The sequence below is a fragment of the Corylus avellana genome, chromosome 5 (assembly GCF_965113065.1).
Source record: "Corylus avellana chromosome 5, dhCorAvel1.hap1.2, whole genome shotgun sequence".
In the NCBI taxonomy this organism is placed as follows: domain Eukaryota; kingdom Viridiplantae; phylum Streptophyta; class Magnoliopsida; order Fagales; family Betulaceae; genus Corylus; species Corylus avellana.
Genome location: NC_142494.1, coordinates 19,676,983 through 19,694,855, shown reverse-complemented (window position 1 = coordinate 19,694,855; position 17,873 = coordinate 19,676,983). Strand labels below are relative to the sequence as shown.

The 17,873-nt window shown below is 36.1% G+C and overlaps 3 protein-coding genes across 5 annotated transcripts; 1 reads left to right on the top strand and 2 right to left on the bottom strand.

Moving 5' to 3' along the window:
- Positions 1-1,983: 1,983 nt before the first annotated feature.
- LOC132182671 (Sugar isomerase (SIS) family protein) lies at positions 1,984-2,832 on the bottom strand. The gene has a single exon (XM_059595979.2). The coding sequence runs from the start codon at positions 2,660-2,662 to the stop codon at positions 2,063-2,065; it is 600 nt and encodes a 199-aa protein (XP_059451962.1). The 5' UTR covers positions 2,663-2,832; the 3' UTR covers positions 1,984-2,062.
- Positions 2,833-3,548: 716 nt separating this feature from the next.
- Positions 3,549-9,550, bottom strand: I-2 (phosphoprotein phosphatase inhibitor). 3 transcript variants are annotated; one of them, XM_088516622.1, is made up of 6 exons: positions 9,399-9,550; positions 9,141-9,313; positions 8,317-8,378; positions 5,037-5,149; positions 4,531-4,707; positions 3,549-4,087 (listed from the first exon to the last, which is right to left on the bottom strand). In XM_088516622.1, the coding sequence occupies exons 3-6, from the start codon at positions 8,319-8,321 to the stop codon at positions 3,822-3,824; spliced, it is 561 nt and encodes a 186-aa protein (XP_088372748.1). In that variant the 5' UTR covers positions 8,322-8,378; positions 9,141-9,313; positions 9,399-9,550; the 3' UTR covers positions 3,549-3,821. The 3 variants fall into 3 exon arrangements, with proteins under 3 accessions (XP_088372748.1, XP_088372747.1, XP_088372749.1); XM_088516621.1 differs by lacking the exon at positions 9,141-9,313; XM_088516623.1 differs by lacking the exons at positions 9,141-9,313; positions 9,399-9,550 and adding an exon at positions 8,714-8,989.
- Positions 9,551-12,500: 2,950 nt separating this feature from the next.
- On the top strand, positions 12,501-16,688 carry GB1 (GTP-binding protein 1). Its single transcript, XM_059594211.2, has 7 exons — positions 12,501-12,755; positions 14,236-14,441; positions 14,613-14,753; positions 15,168-15,276; positions 15,408-15,469; positions 16,226-16,329; positions 16,448-16,688. The coding sequence occupies exons 2-7, from the start codon at positions 14,349-14,351 to the stop codon at positions 16,554-16,556; spliced, it is 618 nt and encodes a 205-aa protein (XP_059450194.1). The 5' UTR covers positions 12,501-12,755; positions 14,236-14,348; the 3' UTR covers positions 16,557-16,688.
- The last annotated feature ends 1,185 nt before the right edge of the window (positions 16,689-17,873 follow it).

Sequence of the window (17,873 nt, the reverse complement as noted above, 5' to 3'; positions counted from 1 at the left end):
GACTTTGATAGGTCTCTAGAGCGCTCATAAAAGCCATTTTATGGTATAACAACAAAAGATACAGAGTGAGTAAGGATGAGTTTAAAACTCTTAATGGGTCCATAGTCCCTACTTGTCAGGATGAAATGTTCTCTGCACACATTCTTGATGGACGTCACCTATGTGAGTGTAGAGGTGGTGCCACCTCCTATGAGACTTTGGCAAGTCTCTAGAGCACTCATGAAACCCAGAGGCGCATGGCATGTATAAGACGCCAACCCGCTATAAAACATCCTAATTTTCTTTATTTGATTTGATTTGATTTTTTTTTGGAGAAAGTTATGTGGATGATAAGTTTGATTAACTTGTGGATTTAGTTAAAAGAGTTTAACTCTACCATAGTTCATTAAGTTTTTACTTATTTATCCTAGGTGCGGTTAAAACATTCGGGTACCACATCGATGCATGCTTTCAATCTCCTCCTATTCAATTGTTTGTAACATGTGAGGGACTGTTGTAATGTTACAAACAATCTTTTATTATTCAATTATGATTTATTATTGCTTAAATATTTTTTTTACCATTGGGTCTTAAACCATTTTTTTTACCGTTGAGTATCAAACCAGTTTTTATGAAAAAAAAAAAAAAAAAAAAAACCTGAAACATCTTTAATTTAGTTTTCTACCTTTTTGACCGTTGCTTGGAAAAACCGGTATTGACCAAGGTCTAAAGGGATTTGTCCACTAACAAGATTTTATGGCATTTAATTATTTGACCGTTTGGTCTATATATCTTCTAGATTAAATATGTATGACCGTTGGTATTAAACTTTCCATGACAGTTACATATATTCATGTAATTTAATAGAATGAATCAATAGCTCACTTATTCTTTTTATAAAGCCACCAAAGAGCACTATATAATATACTCTTGATATAGATTTTCATGAGATTTTTTTTTACTTAGTTATATATACATTATAGAAGCAAATAATTAGGGGCAATGTCCACCTATTGTCTTATATTTTTTGTATTTTTTCTATGTGGTTTTGTTTATCAAGAAGATTAAAGGGTTGTTCTACTAGTCTTTGTTATTAAAAGTGCGTCCTTAACAAAGGTAGACGCTATAGTCTAATCCTGAGAGGTTGCATGTCAAAAGATCCGATCGCACCGAGTTCCATACTCCGGGAGGCACGAATCAACTTTTAAGAACAATGCTCTTACGTGATTCTATAGCATATTGTGAAATTTTTCTATACTCTACTTTTCATCTCTTTTATTTTATTTATTAAAATGTTAATTTTCATACTGTAATTATTTTATATCAATAAAAATTTGTGCACCATCCAAAATTATTTCCAACGACATATATAGTTTTCGTGGCTTATCTGAAAGAGCAATGCAAAAGAAAATGAGAGAAAAGAGTAATGCGACATCACCTTTCCACCTTTGGCAGTGGGTTATTAGATTGGTACGTGAGAAATAAGACTTCTTGTTAGGTTTCTTAGGCATTGTCTTTACTTCTCAAATACGCAAGTCGTCGGAAAAAGAGGGTAGACTCCCAAAGTGCATTAACGGTTGAAACTACCTAAAATTGTGACTTGCCAATGTTCAAGAAACAAGATCGAGGTTTAACCGTTCAACTTATTGCATAGGTGATCTCGTACCAATCAATGGTGATGGTCAACAACCTTTGGCAGCAACTGATAGAGACCTTGGCAATCAGCGGCAAAAAATAATCTCCAAGAGAGAGTGCATGCAAGAAGGAACACAACTACTTTGGGTCAAAAATAATAATAATAATAATAATTATGCTACTTAAATGAGATATTTTTAATTAGAGAAATACTAGGTTTATAAATAAATTTTATAAAAAAATTGATGTAGTACAACATAATTAAATATAAATAAAATTTAAATTTTAAAAAACTCAATAATATTATAATCGGGCTTAAGTATTGTTATTAAACGAGGCTTAAGCTCAGGTAAGTGGTATACATTATCGAAGAAAAAGCCAACATTATTTTATTCTTACAAAAGCCTTGTAACAATTATTTATTATTACAAACATTAAAAAACCAATCTCATTCGAGATTAGTGTGGCGTGATCGGACGGCTTCAGGGCTCTCACCCAATACCTCGCCCAATTTATACACAACCATCTCAAACAGTACAAACAAAGCCCCCTCGTACAAACTCCCCATCGGAAGCACCGGCCGAGATTTCACCGCGCCGCCCTCAACCGCATCATCCGCCATGGTTTGCGCCGGCACGTAACAGATCACACTCGCATGCTTGACGCACGAACCGGTCTCCGGCTGAGCCGTTAGCAACAGAACTCTACCACCGTGGGATCGTGCCACGTTGCATATGGCATCGACGGTGGAGAATCCGCCGGGGCCAGCGGAGGCGATGAGGAGGTCGTTGGTGGCGATTGGGGGAGTGGTCATGTCGAAGACGAAGTGGGCAGAGAGGCCCAAGTGGGCGAGGCGCATGCAGAGGGCCTTGAGCATCAGGCCCTCTCGGCCCACTCCGTAGAGGAAGACCCGCCCGTTTTGGGCCGATGTGGTGGTGAGCTCCGTCAGCAAGAGGTCCAACGGGGGTGGGTGGGGATGGGTGGGTTTTGAGAAGATACAGGATATGTCTGAGCATATCTGTGAGGCAAGGGAGGCCATTGAACTCATATCTTTCTCTCTCTCGGCTTTTGGTTATTTGTATTTGTTAAATGGAATAGATGCTTTTTCTTTCTTTCTTTTTTTTTTTCATTACGAAGGGGATGTGGGAGAGTGATAAGGAGCGGGTGCGCATGCGTTTCAATGGGTTAGGTAATGCCACGTAGGATTTGGCCCGGTATATGCATGTGAGATGTGATTGGGCCAACTCCGTCCAATTTAAGATTTAACTTTTATTTATGTGGCATAAAGGTCTATAAGAATTGTGTTATATTTAAAATTAAAATTAAAAATAAAAAATAAAACAAAAATCAAAATATATGTCCATAAAAATTGAGTCTTAGATACGACTTAGTTGAACCCCTATAATATCTCTATGCATATAATAATATTGTGGCTAAGGTTCATTTAGAATTGCAATTTTACAAGAATAAATATTACAAAACTTAAGGCATTTGGAGTTTTGGAGTTTCGGTATTACGATTTAAAAATTATTTAATTTAAAATAGGAAAAAAAATCTACAATTTTATAAGTAGGGTATGGGTGTTTTTTTGAAAATGCGTGAATTTAAGCTAAAATCACGATTTCGCATAACAAATATTTGATAAAATAATAATAATAATAATAATAAACATTTTTAACATGTTTTACCAAATAACTTTGAAATTTTAAAAAATAATAATTTTTAAAATTGCACTCATTAAAACCGCAATCCAACCCTAAAAGACAAACACAGAAATGAACCACATACAGCCCGTTTGTTCAAACTCCATTGAAATCAATCTGTAAGCAATCGGAGAAAAGATCCCAGGAGACAACAAAGAGCACAAACCATGGAATTATGATAACCACTGCCCATTGAAACACCACTGAAACATAATTCATACTGACCAGGTCTTGAGCAGAAAAGGAAAAAGCCCAAATCATATTGAGTCCATGTTGTTCGATAAATGTTGATGGAATATGACAATTGCTAATTCCAGAATAAAAAAGCTTATGATGGTTCAAGGAACATCCTCCCATAATCATGTCATAACGAAAGAGGAAAACTATATTACACAGACAGCATTGAACAACGTAGCGGTCATATAAAAACTTGACAAAAAACTACAACACTGCAACAGCATGCAGTAACAATTGTCAGTTTTTTGAGTCCTTGATTAGCTTGATCTACGCCCCATTAGCTGGAGGAGCAGAAGATTTTTGACACAAAATTGCAGTATCTTCTTCATCGATATCTATTTCCTTCACACCAGCAGTTAGAGATGAAGACGAATCACATTTCCCATCTGTTTCCATAACACCATTACCACCCCCGTTGACTTCATCCTCAAGGAATGAACCTTTCCGACGGAGTTCTTTTACTTTGAGAAATTCATCATAGTGAGCTCTTCTGTGCTCTCTAAAACTCATTCCATTCCTGTCGCCCTCAGAATCTGAAAATTTTCCACAAAAAGACACGGTAGAGAGCGTCATACTTGCAGTGGTGGAAACAACACCAACCATTCAATTAAACACTAAGAAAAAGATTCCAAGAAAAGTGGGGAGCAGGGGAGGAAAATGAAATGACGATCTCTTTCTATGTCCTTCAGTATCAGCCAACTGTTATCATCGAAGAAGATATTAATAGAGTACTTTTATATGAATACGTGTGCAACTTCAACTAAATCCATCTATTTTTGGCCATGTTTAACTAAACCACATAGCATATGGTACCTGCTCCCTTGGAATACCTTGAACATTGTAATCCAATTTAGATAATTAAAAGTAAAATAGATCTAACCTTTTTTTAATTTTTTTTTTTTTAAAAAGTAAAATTAAGATTGTTAGAATGGCTGAATAAAAAGGTGAGAACTATAAAGAAGCACGTAACAAAAACCTTCATCATCCTGCTCCGTGACATCAGCCTCATCCTCAGATGATGTCCAGCCACCTGATTTCTGGCCATCCTTTCTACTTGAAGAAGCCACATCACATAAAGCAGTTCGTATTGCTTCTGCATGAATTGTGTCACCGACACAGTCATCAAAGCTACCTCGTATAGGAGACAAAGATCCTACATTATTCAACACAATCCAGAGAGCATTGTTTTAGAAAATTGAATCAACTGCTGCAAAATCTCAGATACTAGTATAAATGAACTTAATACGGTCTATCCCTGCAAAAGATTGACACCTTCTCTTTTTTTATATGTATTTTTGCTTGGCAACAAGAATGGTACTGCTCAAAGTGAAAAGTTAATGAACACTACAGCATACATACATCCATAAAGCATCATTCTTTCCCCCCCCCCCCCCCCCCCCCCCCCTAAAGTACATGCATATACATAGAAATTCAGTCTGACAGGAATCTGCAGAAGGGATAACAAAATATAACTGGACTCACCATCATCATCAATCATGTGGTGATATGGTGTCTTGGGTTCAGTGATTTTCTGCCTCACAGGTTTATTCGCTTCAATTTCCCCCAGATTAGCCTCATCCCATCTTACACGCCCCCTGTTATCCAAATGGGAAAAGAAATGCTAAAGTTAATAGTATATATCGAATTATAAGATTTATAATAGAGCAGTTACCAACTCTATAACAGAGAATTCATAAAAGTTAATAGAAACAAGGGCACAAACCTAATATTCTAATGCAAGATATGGAGAAAGAGTAAACCCCAAAAAGGATCTCATACACACAGCACTAATTAATCACATCGCACCTCACTCCAGAAAATTATGGTAGGCTGCTTTGCACTATTAAGCTGATTTTGAAATGGCCAATGAATATTTTCTTCCACCTTGAGAACTCAAAACACATTAAACGTGTACTTTCCCCCTAGCATCCACCACATTGCATAACTACACCTGAACATCCTCTTCTCAGCAATTAAATAGCAATTGTAATAAGACTTGTTCATGCATTACATCTACAACTTCCAGAAACACTCTATGATGATAAGATAATAACTCTTCCATTTTCATCTTCCTATGGTCACATCTGCTAAATCAAAGGCCTTTTTCACCAGCCTGACCCACAGTGTCTAGCATTTCACTTGTTCTTCTAGCACCTGCGCTTCAACCAAGTCAAACCTTATTGCTGAAATCATATATCTCTACTGCAGGAGTAAACCATCTGGATCACCTTTTTGCACACCTAGTCTTCAAAAAATTACTCCCTCTTGACTTCAGTTAGATCTACCTTCTCTTTTTATGAAAAAAATCATTTATGATTTCCCTGCATTTTGCTTTAAATTATTGAGTATCTGTAGCACCCATAATATTCAGATTCTAACATCCACTTCAACCCTGTCGTCATATGTTAACAACTAAAGAAACAAAGATTGACATTTTTGAGCAAAATTATGGGTAAATAATTGGGAAATCAGGCCAGGATCCCCATGTGCTTTTTGGCCACTTTGACTTTAAGACCCCAATTTTCAATTTGATAGATTTGAGACTTGAGTTTTGGCATATTTTAAATTCGAAATCTCTGTCAGCATTTTCATTAAAGTAGTAACAAAAACAAAAGTGAAAAGACACTTATGCTCCTCAGATCAAAAGTGAAAAAAAAAAGAGGAAAAAAATGCATAATTGATTTTTGGTCCTGAATCTATTGTGGGCTAGTGTAAGTTAATTGCCAACTAGTAAGTAAAGGGACCATGTGAAGTGGCTGAGCTGAAGTTGGACAAAATACCACCACCACCATCATCATCATTATGATAGCACCGGCCAGTGGATGAGAGAGATGGAGAGGGATGGATGGTGGTGACGATGATGATGATGATGATGATGGAGGAGAAGAAGATGAAGCCAAAATGGGGGTTCGTTTTCCAAATAAATGAGCATGGCTTTGGCACTCGATTACATGAAGAAAAGGGACAAAACAAGGACCTAACTACATTGACTACTCGCTCTTCATCCTCAATACCCCTCTTCCTTTCCTTCCATATTTCTACTCATTTCCTCTTGGCTTCTTATAACTAGTGACCCTATTCAATGCCTCCACGTGATTTGCACGTGATCACCATATATGCCTTCTTTTTTAGTTGGACTTGGGATCCATAGTGGTTGTAGAGATTAAAAACCATTTAAGCCTAATAAATCGCGTAGTTAAGAGTGTAGTTAATTAGGGGTACTGGGTAGAGTTTTTATTATAAGTCAGGCTACTAAACAATTAGATTTACTTGTCAAATTTTGCCGCTTAATTTTTTTTACTATTAAAATACTGTCACGTGAGTTCGTGGGATGTAAATCTCCTACAAATGTGAGAGAATTCTTATATGACTCACTTGCCCGAACAGAAGGTAGGTTGCCCAAGACATGCTCATGCAGGTGAACCCGTAAGGAGTCTTACATTTTGATGCCCAAATTACTGAAGATCACTATTTGAGTTTGTAAAAGGTTATAACAAAAGTTATATTACTCCAAATGTTTTTGTGTAAGATACTGTGTAAAAACTACAAGAAAACACCTAAGTCAAATTTCTAAACTATAATACAATGACAAAGTGACACGTGGTATGCAAGTGGCTCCATTTTATTGGTTTGACCTGTAATTACTTAGGTCTTAGGGGATTAATAAGTGGTTACGTGTCTAGCAAATCAATCTCATATTCTATTTGCATGGCAATCTACGCAGCATAACAACAACAAAAAATAAATAAAAAGTTTGCTTATCATCTTCTAAAATTAATGCAAAGCTAAGTACAATCAGAAAATAATTAAACATTTGGATTTACATTAATTAATTATTTAAAATTGGAGAAAAGATTTCAATACGTAAAGTCTTGTGTAAAAGCTAGACTATTCTGGAAAGTGGAAACGCATTGTCTGCTTTTCATACACAACCTTTTTCATAAACAAATGTTTCAGAGTTAGTCTTAATAATGAAATCAAATCATCACTTTTTGACCACCCACCACATCACATGCCGTTTATTTTCTCAACTGAATTATGAACCCTAGTTTTCATCTAGATCAACCACTCCTACACTAAAATCTTACGATAAAAAAGGAAAATGTTCAGGCCAATATGTACAATTTTTTATACAGTAAATAAATAAATTTAATTATTTAGTAATCGACAACACCAAACAGCAGACCAGATTGGTTACCAACCCAACAACAATTGTATATGAGCCTCGAGTATATGCAGGGTCGCCAGTTTTGAAGATAATGTCAAAGTTGTTTTCAACAGTAATGATGAGATACATACATTTGATTGCTCCAAATGAATATATGTCTTATATTTTAAGGTGTGTACGTAACAGGAAGGACCCAACGGTATTGAAACTGAAGGGGAAATTTCTAAAATTCAAAAAGGTGACTCCAACTTGGAAAGGGCCAAGGGGCGTGCTGTGCAGGTGCAGCCCCTATTTCTGTGTGCCCCTAAGTCTTTAGACTCTGAGAGAAAATTAGAAAATTTGATCGAAATGTTAACAGAGGTCTTGAATTTAAAATGGGGCTAAACTTGGGTCTCAAGTCTATCAAATAAAAAACTGAGCTCTTAAAGTCAAAATAACAAAAAGCACATAAAGCATATGGGGTCCTTGACCTGATTTCTCAAATTATTTTAAAAAAAAAATTGTGTCTAAAGGCCAAAACAAAATCCTTGCATACCATATTTTAGAAAACACCAAATCATAAACAACTTCTGATAAAGAAATTATGTAAATTACGTCATTTTGCTGCACTGGTGATCTCCTCAAACGCAAAACAGTAGCTCAATCACTTTATTTCACTGAAAAACAAATTATAAAACTTCTAGTTAGATTCTTGACATCAGATATAATAATAATGAATTTGAGATATTACAGTCAAGCCCGTCTTGGTGTGTCTCTACTAGAATATGCAAGAGGTGAAAGGAAATTCACAAGTTGGCAAGTGGACACAACACACAAACAAAAGTATTAATAAACCATTTACACAACGGGGAAATCGCAACCATAAATGTAGCAAAATCAACATATAAGTAATATCATTACATGCACCTTCCAAATGACCTCCCAGCATAAATTTTTCATGTAAGGTATAACATTGCAGTGAGCTGAAAATCCTCACTTGAATCTAGCTTACCGAAAAGAATTCGTACGTAAATATTATCATTGTATCTGAAGCCGACACACTATTTCCTGAAAATACTCGATCAATGTACAAAATTCAAAAATATGCCAAACCTAAGAATATCTTTTTTTTTGATAAGTAATCCTAAGAATATCTTTTACAAACTGAGAACATAGAAATCCAATTTCACTACCAGAATCCCCACCTCCAATCCCTGTTAAACACCAAGAATATATATAATCATGTAATAATACACCAATAATTTCCTTTATAATCAAAATCAAATTGTACAAAATCCAATTCCATTTTCAAGAAATTGAACCTCCAAACCAGCAAAGACCAAAATCACAAACTAAAAATCCAGCATTCAGGTATATATATAACAAAAAAAAAAATTAATAACTATCGGAGCCACAGATCGATCATCGCTCATGACGACCTTGGAAATATCCAAGACGACATAGATCCTTCACAGTCCGTTTGGTTGCTGAGAAAATACGCGGGAAAATGAACAAATAACGATCGTAAAATTGGTCGACTTCATTTTTATAGACGAATCCAAATATTTCGTTTCTGTCCTTTTCTCTCGGTTCTTCGGGAATCAAACCGATCCTAAAATTTAAAACTAAAAAAAGTAATAAATGAAATATGAAAGAAAAAAAAAAAAAAAAATTAGAGAGATTTTTCTTTCTCGTACCTGTGATTGAATGAAATTTTGCGAGCGAGTTTTGGGTTTTCGATGAGCGGAAGAGAAAATATGGAAAACGTTCGACTCCTTTCCCCTCTAGCTACGTTTTGGGTTTTTTTGCTTCCCAGAATTACCCCTCGTCGTAATAGGCAATGGCGGTTTGACTTTGTGATAAGATTAAACCTAATCTTCCTTCAAAAAAAAAAAAAAAAAAGGATTAAACCTAATCTGTCTACAACTGTTCCTTCGTTTCACTATTTTAGGAGTGCCGCTTATGTGTGGACTGCACAAAATTCACCTTTTATGCAACCCACACAGTGAAAGACACCTCAGCAAGTTGCAAATTAGAAAATAGGTATGGCTACATTTGATTATACTCTCATCATAAATCAAAACCAACAAAGATTAATACAATCCTTCACGCCTAACCCCAACTCCCCGTCCCTCACGCCCAACCGGCACCACGCCCAGCCCACCGGTGAGGCCCACAGCGCACAGCCAGCCGCCATCCCCCGCCGACACCCCTCCCAGCCCACGCCCAGCCCACCCAGCCACCGGCACCACGCCCAATCCACCGGTAAGTTGATTTAACGCCCAACCCACGCCGGCACACCGCAACCCACGCCGAAACGCCGCAACTGGCTTCAAAAATCCGACGGCTTCAAACACCCAGCCCACCGGCACCACGACCAATCCACCGGCGTTTTATTATTTTTCGTTTGGTCTGAACTTGTCTGAAATTGTGGAATTTTGGTCTGAAATTTGTGGTCTCAAAATTTTTTATCTATCATTATTTTTTTGCCATCAAAATTTCTAGGATTTTCATGTAAACAAATAAACAAACACCCATAATATTTTCAACTAATATTTAAGGAAAAGTGACAGTGAGCCATTGAAAACAATGGGTCTAGGCGGGATACAAGAAACGTCCACATTGGGGCTTACAGATGAAGATATTCTCTAATGAGGCTGGGCGGCGTACGCTGGACGCGAGATTCTCGAAGCCGACTGTGCGGGGAAGAGTAGTGCAAGTTGGGTGGCGTGGGCTGGGTAGAGAAGGCGTGTTGCAGCAGAAACAGTCAAACTGGTTTTGTTTGTTTTGATTTATGATGAGATTGTAATCTAGTGTATCCAAACCTATCTTCTAATTTGCAACATGCTTATTTGGCATTCATTAAGTGGGTTGCACAAAAGGTAAACTTTGTGCAACGTCCGCATCGAAGATATTCTCTGTTTGGAATTAGTGTCTGAAATAGAGTTTTTAGGTAAAAAAAAAAATTTGGCAAAAGTTTTTATTTTTTATTTTTTGAACAAAGACTCGAATATTCTTATTAATAACGATTAGAAAGTGGAGTTAGGACCCCAACAAACAATCATGTGAAAGAGCTAATTGCTCCTTCAGTACAATGTCACTAATACAATTTAGAGTTTGATTCAGCCAAATTCTATCACCAACATCTGTTATGGCTGCTTTTGACAACCTGTGAGCATCCTCATTGGCTTTCCTATGAACAAAAACACTAGACCACTGGGGGAATGTCTGTAGAAGATGCCTAGTATTGTCCACCAAGTGTCCAAAATGACTCCACGTGCTCATAGGAGTATTAATGGCGTCCACTATTTTCTTGGCGTCTCCCTCCATTATCACAAGTTGCAGTCCCAGCTCCCTCATAAATCGAACGGCATGAAAAGCTCTTAGAACTTCCCTAGTTGACGACTCAAGAGAACCTAGTCTTGTTTTGCTCAATGCCGCTACAACCTGCCCTCTCCCTTCCCGTATTACGACTCCAATTCCCATTTTATTCTGAGTTTTGTCTATGGCCACGTCCCAGTTTGCTTTTAATCTTCTTGTTTCCGGAGCTTGCCATGACTTTCCATGTTCAACGGGACTCACTTTCGTACTTTGGAGAACTCGGTCTTGTTACTGCTTTAATTCCATGATATTCTCGACTGATTTCCGAATAAGATCGTTTGGGCTAGAAAACTGACCTTCATGGATCCAGGAATTTCGCCTGAACTATAGCTGTTGAGCTAGAGTCACAAACAATGTATAATCATCCAAATCACACTTAAGAAAAATATTCTTAGCTAGCTGCAGAAAACTGGTTCCCTCTTGCACACATTTTTAGAACACACGTCTACTATTTCCCCAAGCGTCCGAAGTTGCTGGGCACCCCCATAATGCGTGCAAGACTGTTTCTGGTTCCCTCTCACATATCGGGCACCTCGGATCCTTCACCACTTGTCTCTTGAGGAGGTTATCCATAGTTGGAAGTAGGTTGTGGGAGGTTCTCCAGAAAAAATTCTTGGCAGCATTTGGGACAAGCAATTTCCATATTTTCTTCCATAAGAAACTCTCCTCCTTCGGGGTTGAACTTTCTGGATTATTTCTGTATTCCAACTCATTAGCTAGGTGATAGACACTTTTGACCGAGAAACTCCCCAAATTCGTTCCCCTCCAGATCCAGACATCTGGCTGGTTCAAATGAGAGTTCAATTCAAATTTGGAAGGACCGTTGGATTCCTTCACCAACAAAACTATTCTATTCAATCTCCGGTTAGAATTCTTCTTCATGATGCAACTACTAATTCTCTCATTGATGTTGATAGACAATAGTGAAGTTATCCAATTGTTTTCAATCTTGGGAAGTTTGTCATGGGCAATCTTGGGAAGTTTGTCATGTTCCACGCATAGCTAATTATGGAGCACATGGTTTAGCCAAATTAGCTTTGGCTTTTGAAGAGGATCATCTTTGGAGAGATGATTTCCCAATTTGTATTGGTGCAACAGTTTTTGCTAAGCAAGAGTTTGTATGATCTTTGTTTTATAATTGATGACTATTTAAAAACAAAAAAAAGAAAAACAATATTACTATATGGCGACATACTTATGTGATATAAGAAAGAGATGTAAAATGAGTTAGTGTATGGATTGATCAATAAATAAAATAAGTTACAAAATGGTTAATGATATTAGAATAATAAAATGTTAATAATAAGTTCCTAAAGTGGTAAATAATTATTTATAAAAATAAGTTAAAGTTAAAATAAATAGTAGGATTGGAATATAGAATTAAGAAAGAAGAAATTAAATGAGCTGGGGGTAATAATGCATTTTAGAAAGTGAGAGAGCTTTAAACAAAACGGAAATCTATCCCCCTGCCTTCTTCTTTCTTCCTTTCCCATTTTCTCCCTCACTTCTCTTCGTCACGCACAGCCGAGAGTGAGAGAGAGATTCAGAGAGAGAGATGCAGCGATTGAGATCGAGAGAGAGATTCAGAGATTGAGAGAGAGCTGCTAGCCAGCCGAGAGAAGATAAAAGAAGAAGAAGAAAGTGATGATCAAAGAGGGGTTCCGGCCATGGGTGTTAGTAATCTCTAGCTTTCCTTTGTGTTTTCATATTACCCATTGAGTATTAAGCACGAAAATCATGTTAATTGTTTGGGATTTGGTTTGGGTTTGATTTTAGGGTAAGTTGTGAATTGGGTTCTAGTGAGGTAAAATCTCTAACATTTTCTTATGATTTTCGTTATACCCATTGGACTTGGAGCTTGAAATCATGATGATTTGTGGGATTTTTGATTAGGTCCGAAATTAGGGTTTTTGTTTGGGATTTTGGGGCTTTTGTTATTTTGTTGTATTGATGGTCGATTGGGGTGATTGTTGTCAATTTGTTGAGGTTTTTTAAAGCATGATTGAGTGGGTTGTGATTAATGGATGCATTCCATTTTATGGCCGAATGGGCGTGTTGATTATGAAATTGTGTTGAGCTTTGGAAGTGTTGTTAATTTTGGGTATGTTCTTGGTGGATTTTGATGGTGTGCTAGCCGAATGGTTGTGTGCATGAAGCTTGGGTATTTGATTTGCTATAATGGATGAGTTTTGGAGAATTGAATGTTGATGGTTGCCTTGGTGTATGTGTTTTAGGTTGTGAATTTCTACGCTTTGAGAAGAAGCTATATGTTACCTAAGGCTTGATTTGTGGTAAACATGTAGGGTTAATATTATGGATGAGGAAAAAGAGGTGCGATCCTTTGTTGTAGTGTTTAATAGAATGAAGATTGTTGTTCGTAATGATTGATGTTTTACGGTTTACTATGGGTTGTTTTGGTAAGCTAGCCTATTGAGGTGTAGTGTTTATTCTAGGACTTTGATTTGAAGATTGATGATGATTAATGGTTAAATTCTTTGCTAGGATGTGTAAGGGCTTTGTGGTTCCTTGTGGGTTAATTCTTGTTGGATGGTTTGGCTTAGATGAGTTGATGAGTTTAGTTGATTGTGTGGTTTTGATTGAATTATGATTTATGGTGATTTTAGGTCAGTGAGATTTGTCATGTGGTTTCCATTGTTGGATACTTTGAATTGAATTGAATTGATAAGGTCAATTCAAAGAAAAAATGTATTACAGGATATCTGTTGCATTGATTTATTTATTAAGGCATTACTGGTAGCGTCTCGTGGTTAATTGAGAAAAAATTTCCACTTCATCCTTGAATTTATGGATGAGAGAATATTTTATTTTCTTCTTGAAGTGTTTGCAGAAGAAGGTATCTTTTTGATTAGCTGAACTGTGGTTTGTTTTTGTTTTTTGGTTCTAGCTAAATGCTAGGTCTAAACTTTGTGCTTGTCAGTCGCAATGTTAGAAAGGATGTCCTGGAAATGGACTTTGACTAGTTGTGTTAGTGTCATAGATGAAGTACAACTAAGTCAATAATAATAATGCAATCTGAGATTGGGCCATTAAAAGAACTCAAATCTTCATTTCTTTTCTCTTTTTTGTTTATTCTATTGCCCGAACTTTTTCCTCTTTGCCCTGTAATATTGACCATCTCTATTCCTTTTCCAGAAGCATCAAACTGAGAGTACAAGCCAGATCAAATTAGATGTTGTGAAGTCCTTTGATTGCTGCCCTTGAAGGTTGGGAGGAACAAGGGACAAGGAAGAGTAAAGAAGTCAAAGATGTTCTCATTGTTTTATGGACTTTGGAAGTATGTGTTTAGCAAGACTGAGTTTCATGTACTCATTCTTGGAATTGACAAGGCTGGGAAAACTGTAATGCATCATCTTCTTGTTTTCTGTTAGATTATTGAACTCTTTGTGTGGTCCTTGAAATGCTTTTGTCCTCAACTCCATCAACAATATATGGATCTTTTAAACTTTATCTGTGTTGAAAATATCTGCTGGATATCACTCATAATCCTTGCATAATCTATTCATTTGTAGACTTTGTTGGAGAAGTTGAAGTCACTGTATTCAAACTTGGAAGGCCTGCCCCCTGATCGAATTGTTCCTACTGTAGGACTCAATATTGGTCGTATTGAAGTGTCAAACACGAAACTTGTGTTCTGGGACCTTGGAGGTCAGGTATGTCAAATTTATATGTAAAAATTATGAACTTTACAAAAGTATTTTTGCACAGATACACACATGCACATCCTCGTATATTTCAAGAGAAACAATCGTTTTTGGGTGCACCAATATTAAAACTTCATGAACAGCTGGAGAACCAACATCTAATGGTCATTTTAACTTCTATTATAAATTAGAATGGTCATTTTCTGCAGTCTTTTACATCCCATTAGTGCTTGTATTATATTTATTCTTAACGACGACCAACCTGGTACTGGAGTGATAGAATCAGAGGCATTTATGTAGATGATAATTGTTCTTGGAAAACGTTTTTCAACTCACATATTGCATCTGTTTGGCTGATGTGGAAATGCTACTTTGACGTTTTTATGAAGTTTGCTTACTGATGCAAGATTTTGATCCTGTCAGCCTGGTCTTCGTTCAATTTGGGAGAAATATTACGAAGAAGCACATGCTGTGATATATGTAATTGATGCCGCTTGTCCATCACGGTTTGAAGATTCAAAATCTGCACTGGGTAAGTGATGTTCAATTACATTAACTTGTCCATGTGTAGTGCCATCTGAATTGACTGCAATTTTTATGGCAAGGACGACTGGTTAGAGTTAACTCTTGAATTATGCGCTAATTCCTTCAATGCATTACCAGAAAAGGCTCTTCGACACGAGGATTTGCAAGGAGCCCCTCTTTTGATACTAGCAAACAAGCAGGTGAGATCAGCTGTTGTCTTTTTTTTTTTCTTCTCAAAAGTGCTTCAAAATCATGATTTCAAATTCCCGGTAAAGTTGTGGCAATTTTTAGTTTATTGTTGAAGTTAAGGAACAACAGTATTGACTATGTTGGAAATTGAAAAAATTTGTGCATGATTTCTTCTGGGTGAATATCTTATACTCATTGACTTCTTAGTTGGAATTGTTTATTTTAACGTAGTAAACCATTTTTTGCTTTTATGAATCATTTGCTGTTCCTATTCTGTTGTACTCGAACATCTTTAATCTTTCGAACTGTCAAAAGTTATTCTCCTTCGTCTCTGATGAACGTTGGTTGAAATTCTTGTTTCCATTCTATTGTGCTTTATATGGACAAAGAGGAAAAGCTGTGCTTGAGAAAGAAAAAAAGAGCAAAAATGAATTTCACATATTTTTTATTTTATCAAAGTCTGCCTCTATTGGAGTATTAAACACATTTAAATAGACTAACTAACAACTAAACCCTAATCTAATTGACTTTGGGTAAAGCCCATTTATTGAATTACTAAAATATCCTTGACTCTTGAAAATTAAGTAAAACATAAAACTAAACACTCATTAACCCAATTAGCTAAGAGAACCTAAATAAAACTACATGCACCAATATTACCAGAAAGTTAAAAAAATAGAATTGATTTTTTAAATTGAAGATTCGTGTCTTGCCCCTTAAATCAAATAGTCATACTCACTTCATTACATTTCACTTTGATGGGGCAGGATCTTGCTGAAGCTGTATCAGCCGAAGAACTTGCTCGATATCTTGATCTTAAAAAGTTGGATGAAAGGGTTTACATGTTTGAAGCTGTTTCAGCATATGATGGGTAAGAAGATGGATCTAACTGGTCGCAGTGTGATTCCTGCTTTTCATATTCTTTTCCTCTTCTCCACAGCTAGATGTTCAAAAAGTTCAAACAACAAATTTCTGAAATTTGATTGCAGGATGGGGATTAAAGAAGGTTTAGAATGGCTGGTGGATGCAATGGAGAGAAGCAAGAGAACTCAAATGTTGAGAGCTCGTGCAGGTGTAACTGGCCCCGCTTCTGCATAGGAGAGACTATATCACATTTAAGTTCGTTTTTCACATTTTCTTTAACATCTGTAGATAAATCATAGCCAATATTGGATTCTACTTGATTAAAAAAACATTTTTTATATACTTATTCAACCCAGTATTGCTTATTGAATTTTTTTAATCAGCGGATTTGTATTACAAAAAAGTAATGTCTCTCCTGCTCGGAAATACTGCTGTTGTGATGCTAGATTTTTTTTTTTTTTTTTTCCCTGTTACGATCCCATCACCAGGCAGACAGTATGTCAGAAACAATTGGTTTTATGCAAAATGCTATTTAGATTTTAAAATGGCAGACATATAAATCATTAGGACTTTCTCACTGAAAATCAGGGGTGGCAAAACTAACCCATGTCTATTTGCCCGCCCAAACCGATAAGGTGGTTTGAGTGGGACAAGGATTCAATAGTATCTACTTCATTGTTAAAATTGGAAGTTTAAGAGTCTAATGGTGATGATGATACGTTATTTAAATTTTGAGAAAAGTTTATTTACTCTGAAAGTATTATTTAATTGATAATGTTTTTAAAATTCTTTAATTAGTTAAAAAATCTCATTAAAAAAAAAAAAAAAAAAGTTAAAAAGAAAGCAAAAAAATCCCATTACGTTACAAGAAGTGACTAGTGAGCCGTCCAAAAGAAAATGTTTGGCATTTTTTTTAATGTTTTTTTGATGTCTTTTCAATTATGATGTGACTTTTAAAATTATCAGTAGATTAAAAGTCAATAATAATAATCTTAAATTCAATGATAATTTTAAAAGTTACATCACATGTTGAAAGAACACTAGAAGAACACTTAACATTTTCCTTATGGCCAAAGAGTCATCTATTTGCTTGTGTCATTTCTTTAGTCCTCACTTCTTTCCATCCATCTTCTACGCGCATTCATCCGAGCTCTGCCATTCCTCCGTTCGTAACACTCCATTTTCGTTCGTCTTGATTTTTTTTAGTCAACCACGCAGATCGCAACTGTCAACACATTAATGCACCATTCCTGGTTTCTCTTAGAAAGTTAGGATGCACCCTTGGCTATTACATATAATCCGGCTTTTAACAAATTAGCTATTACATTATCTGGATTTGATTCATGGCTATTGTTTGATCAGTTTTTCTACAATGTCAACCTTGGCTATTGGACAAATGCGTGTGATGGAAAGGGCTTACCAAAAATAATAATAATAATAATAATAATTTATTTAGGGTATTTTTGTCATTGGAGGACATTGACAATTTTTTATAGTTTGAGGAGACAATGTCGCAATTAAAAGTTTAAAAAAATATTGTCAATTGAGTAA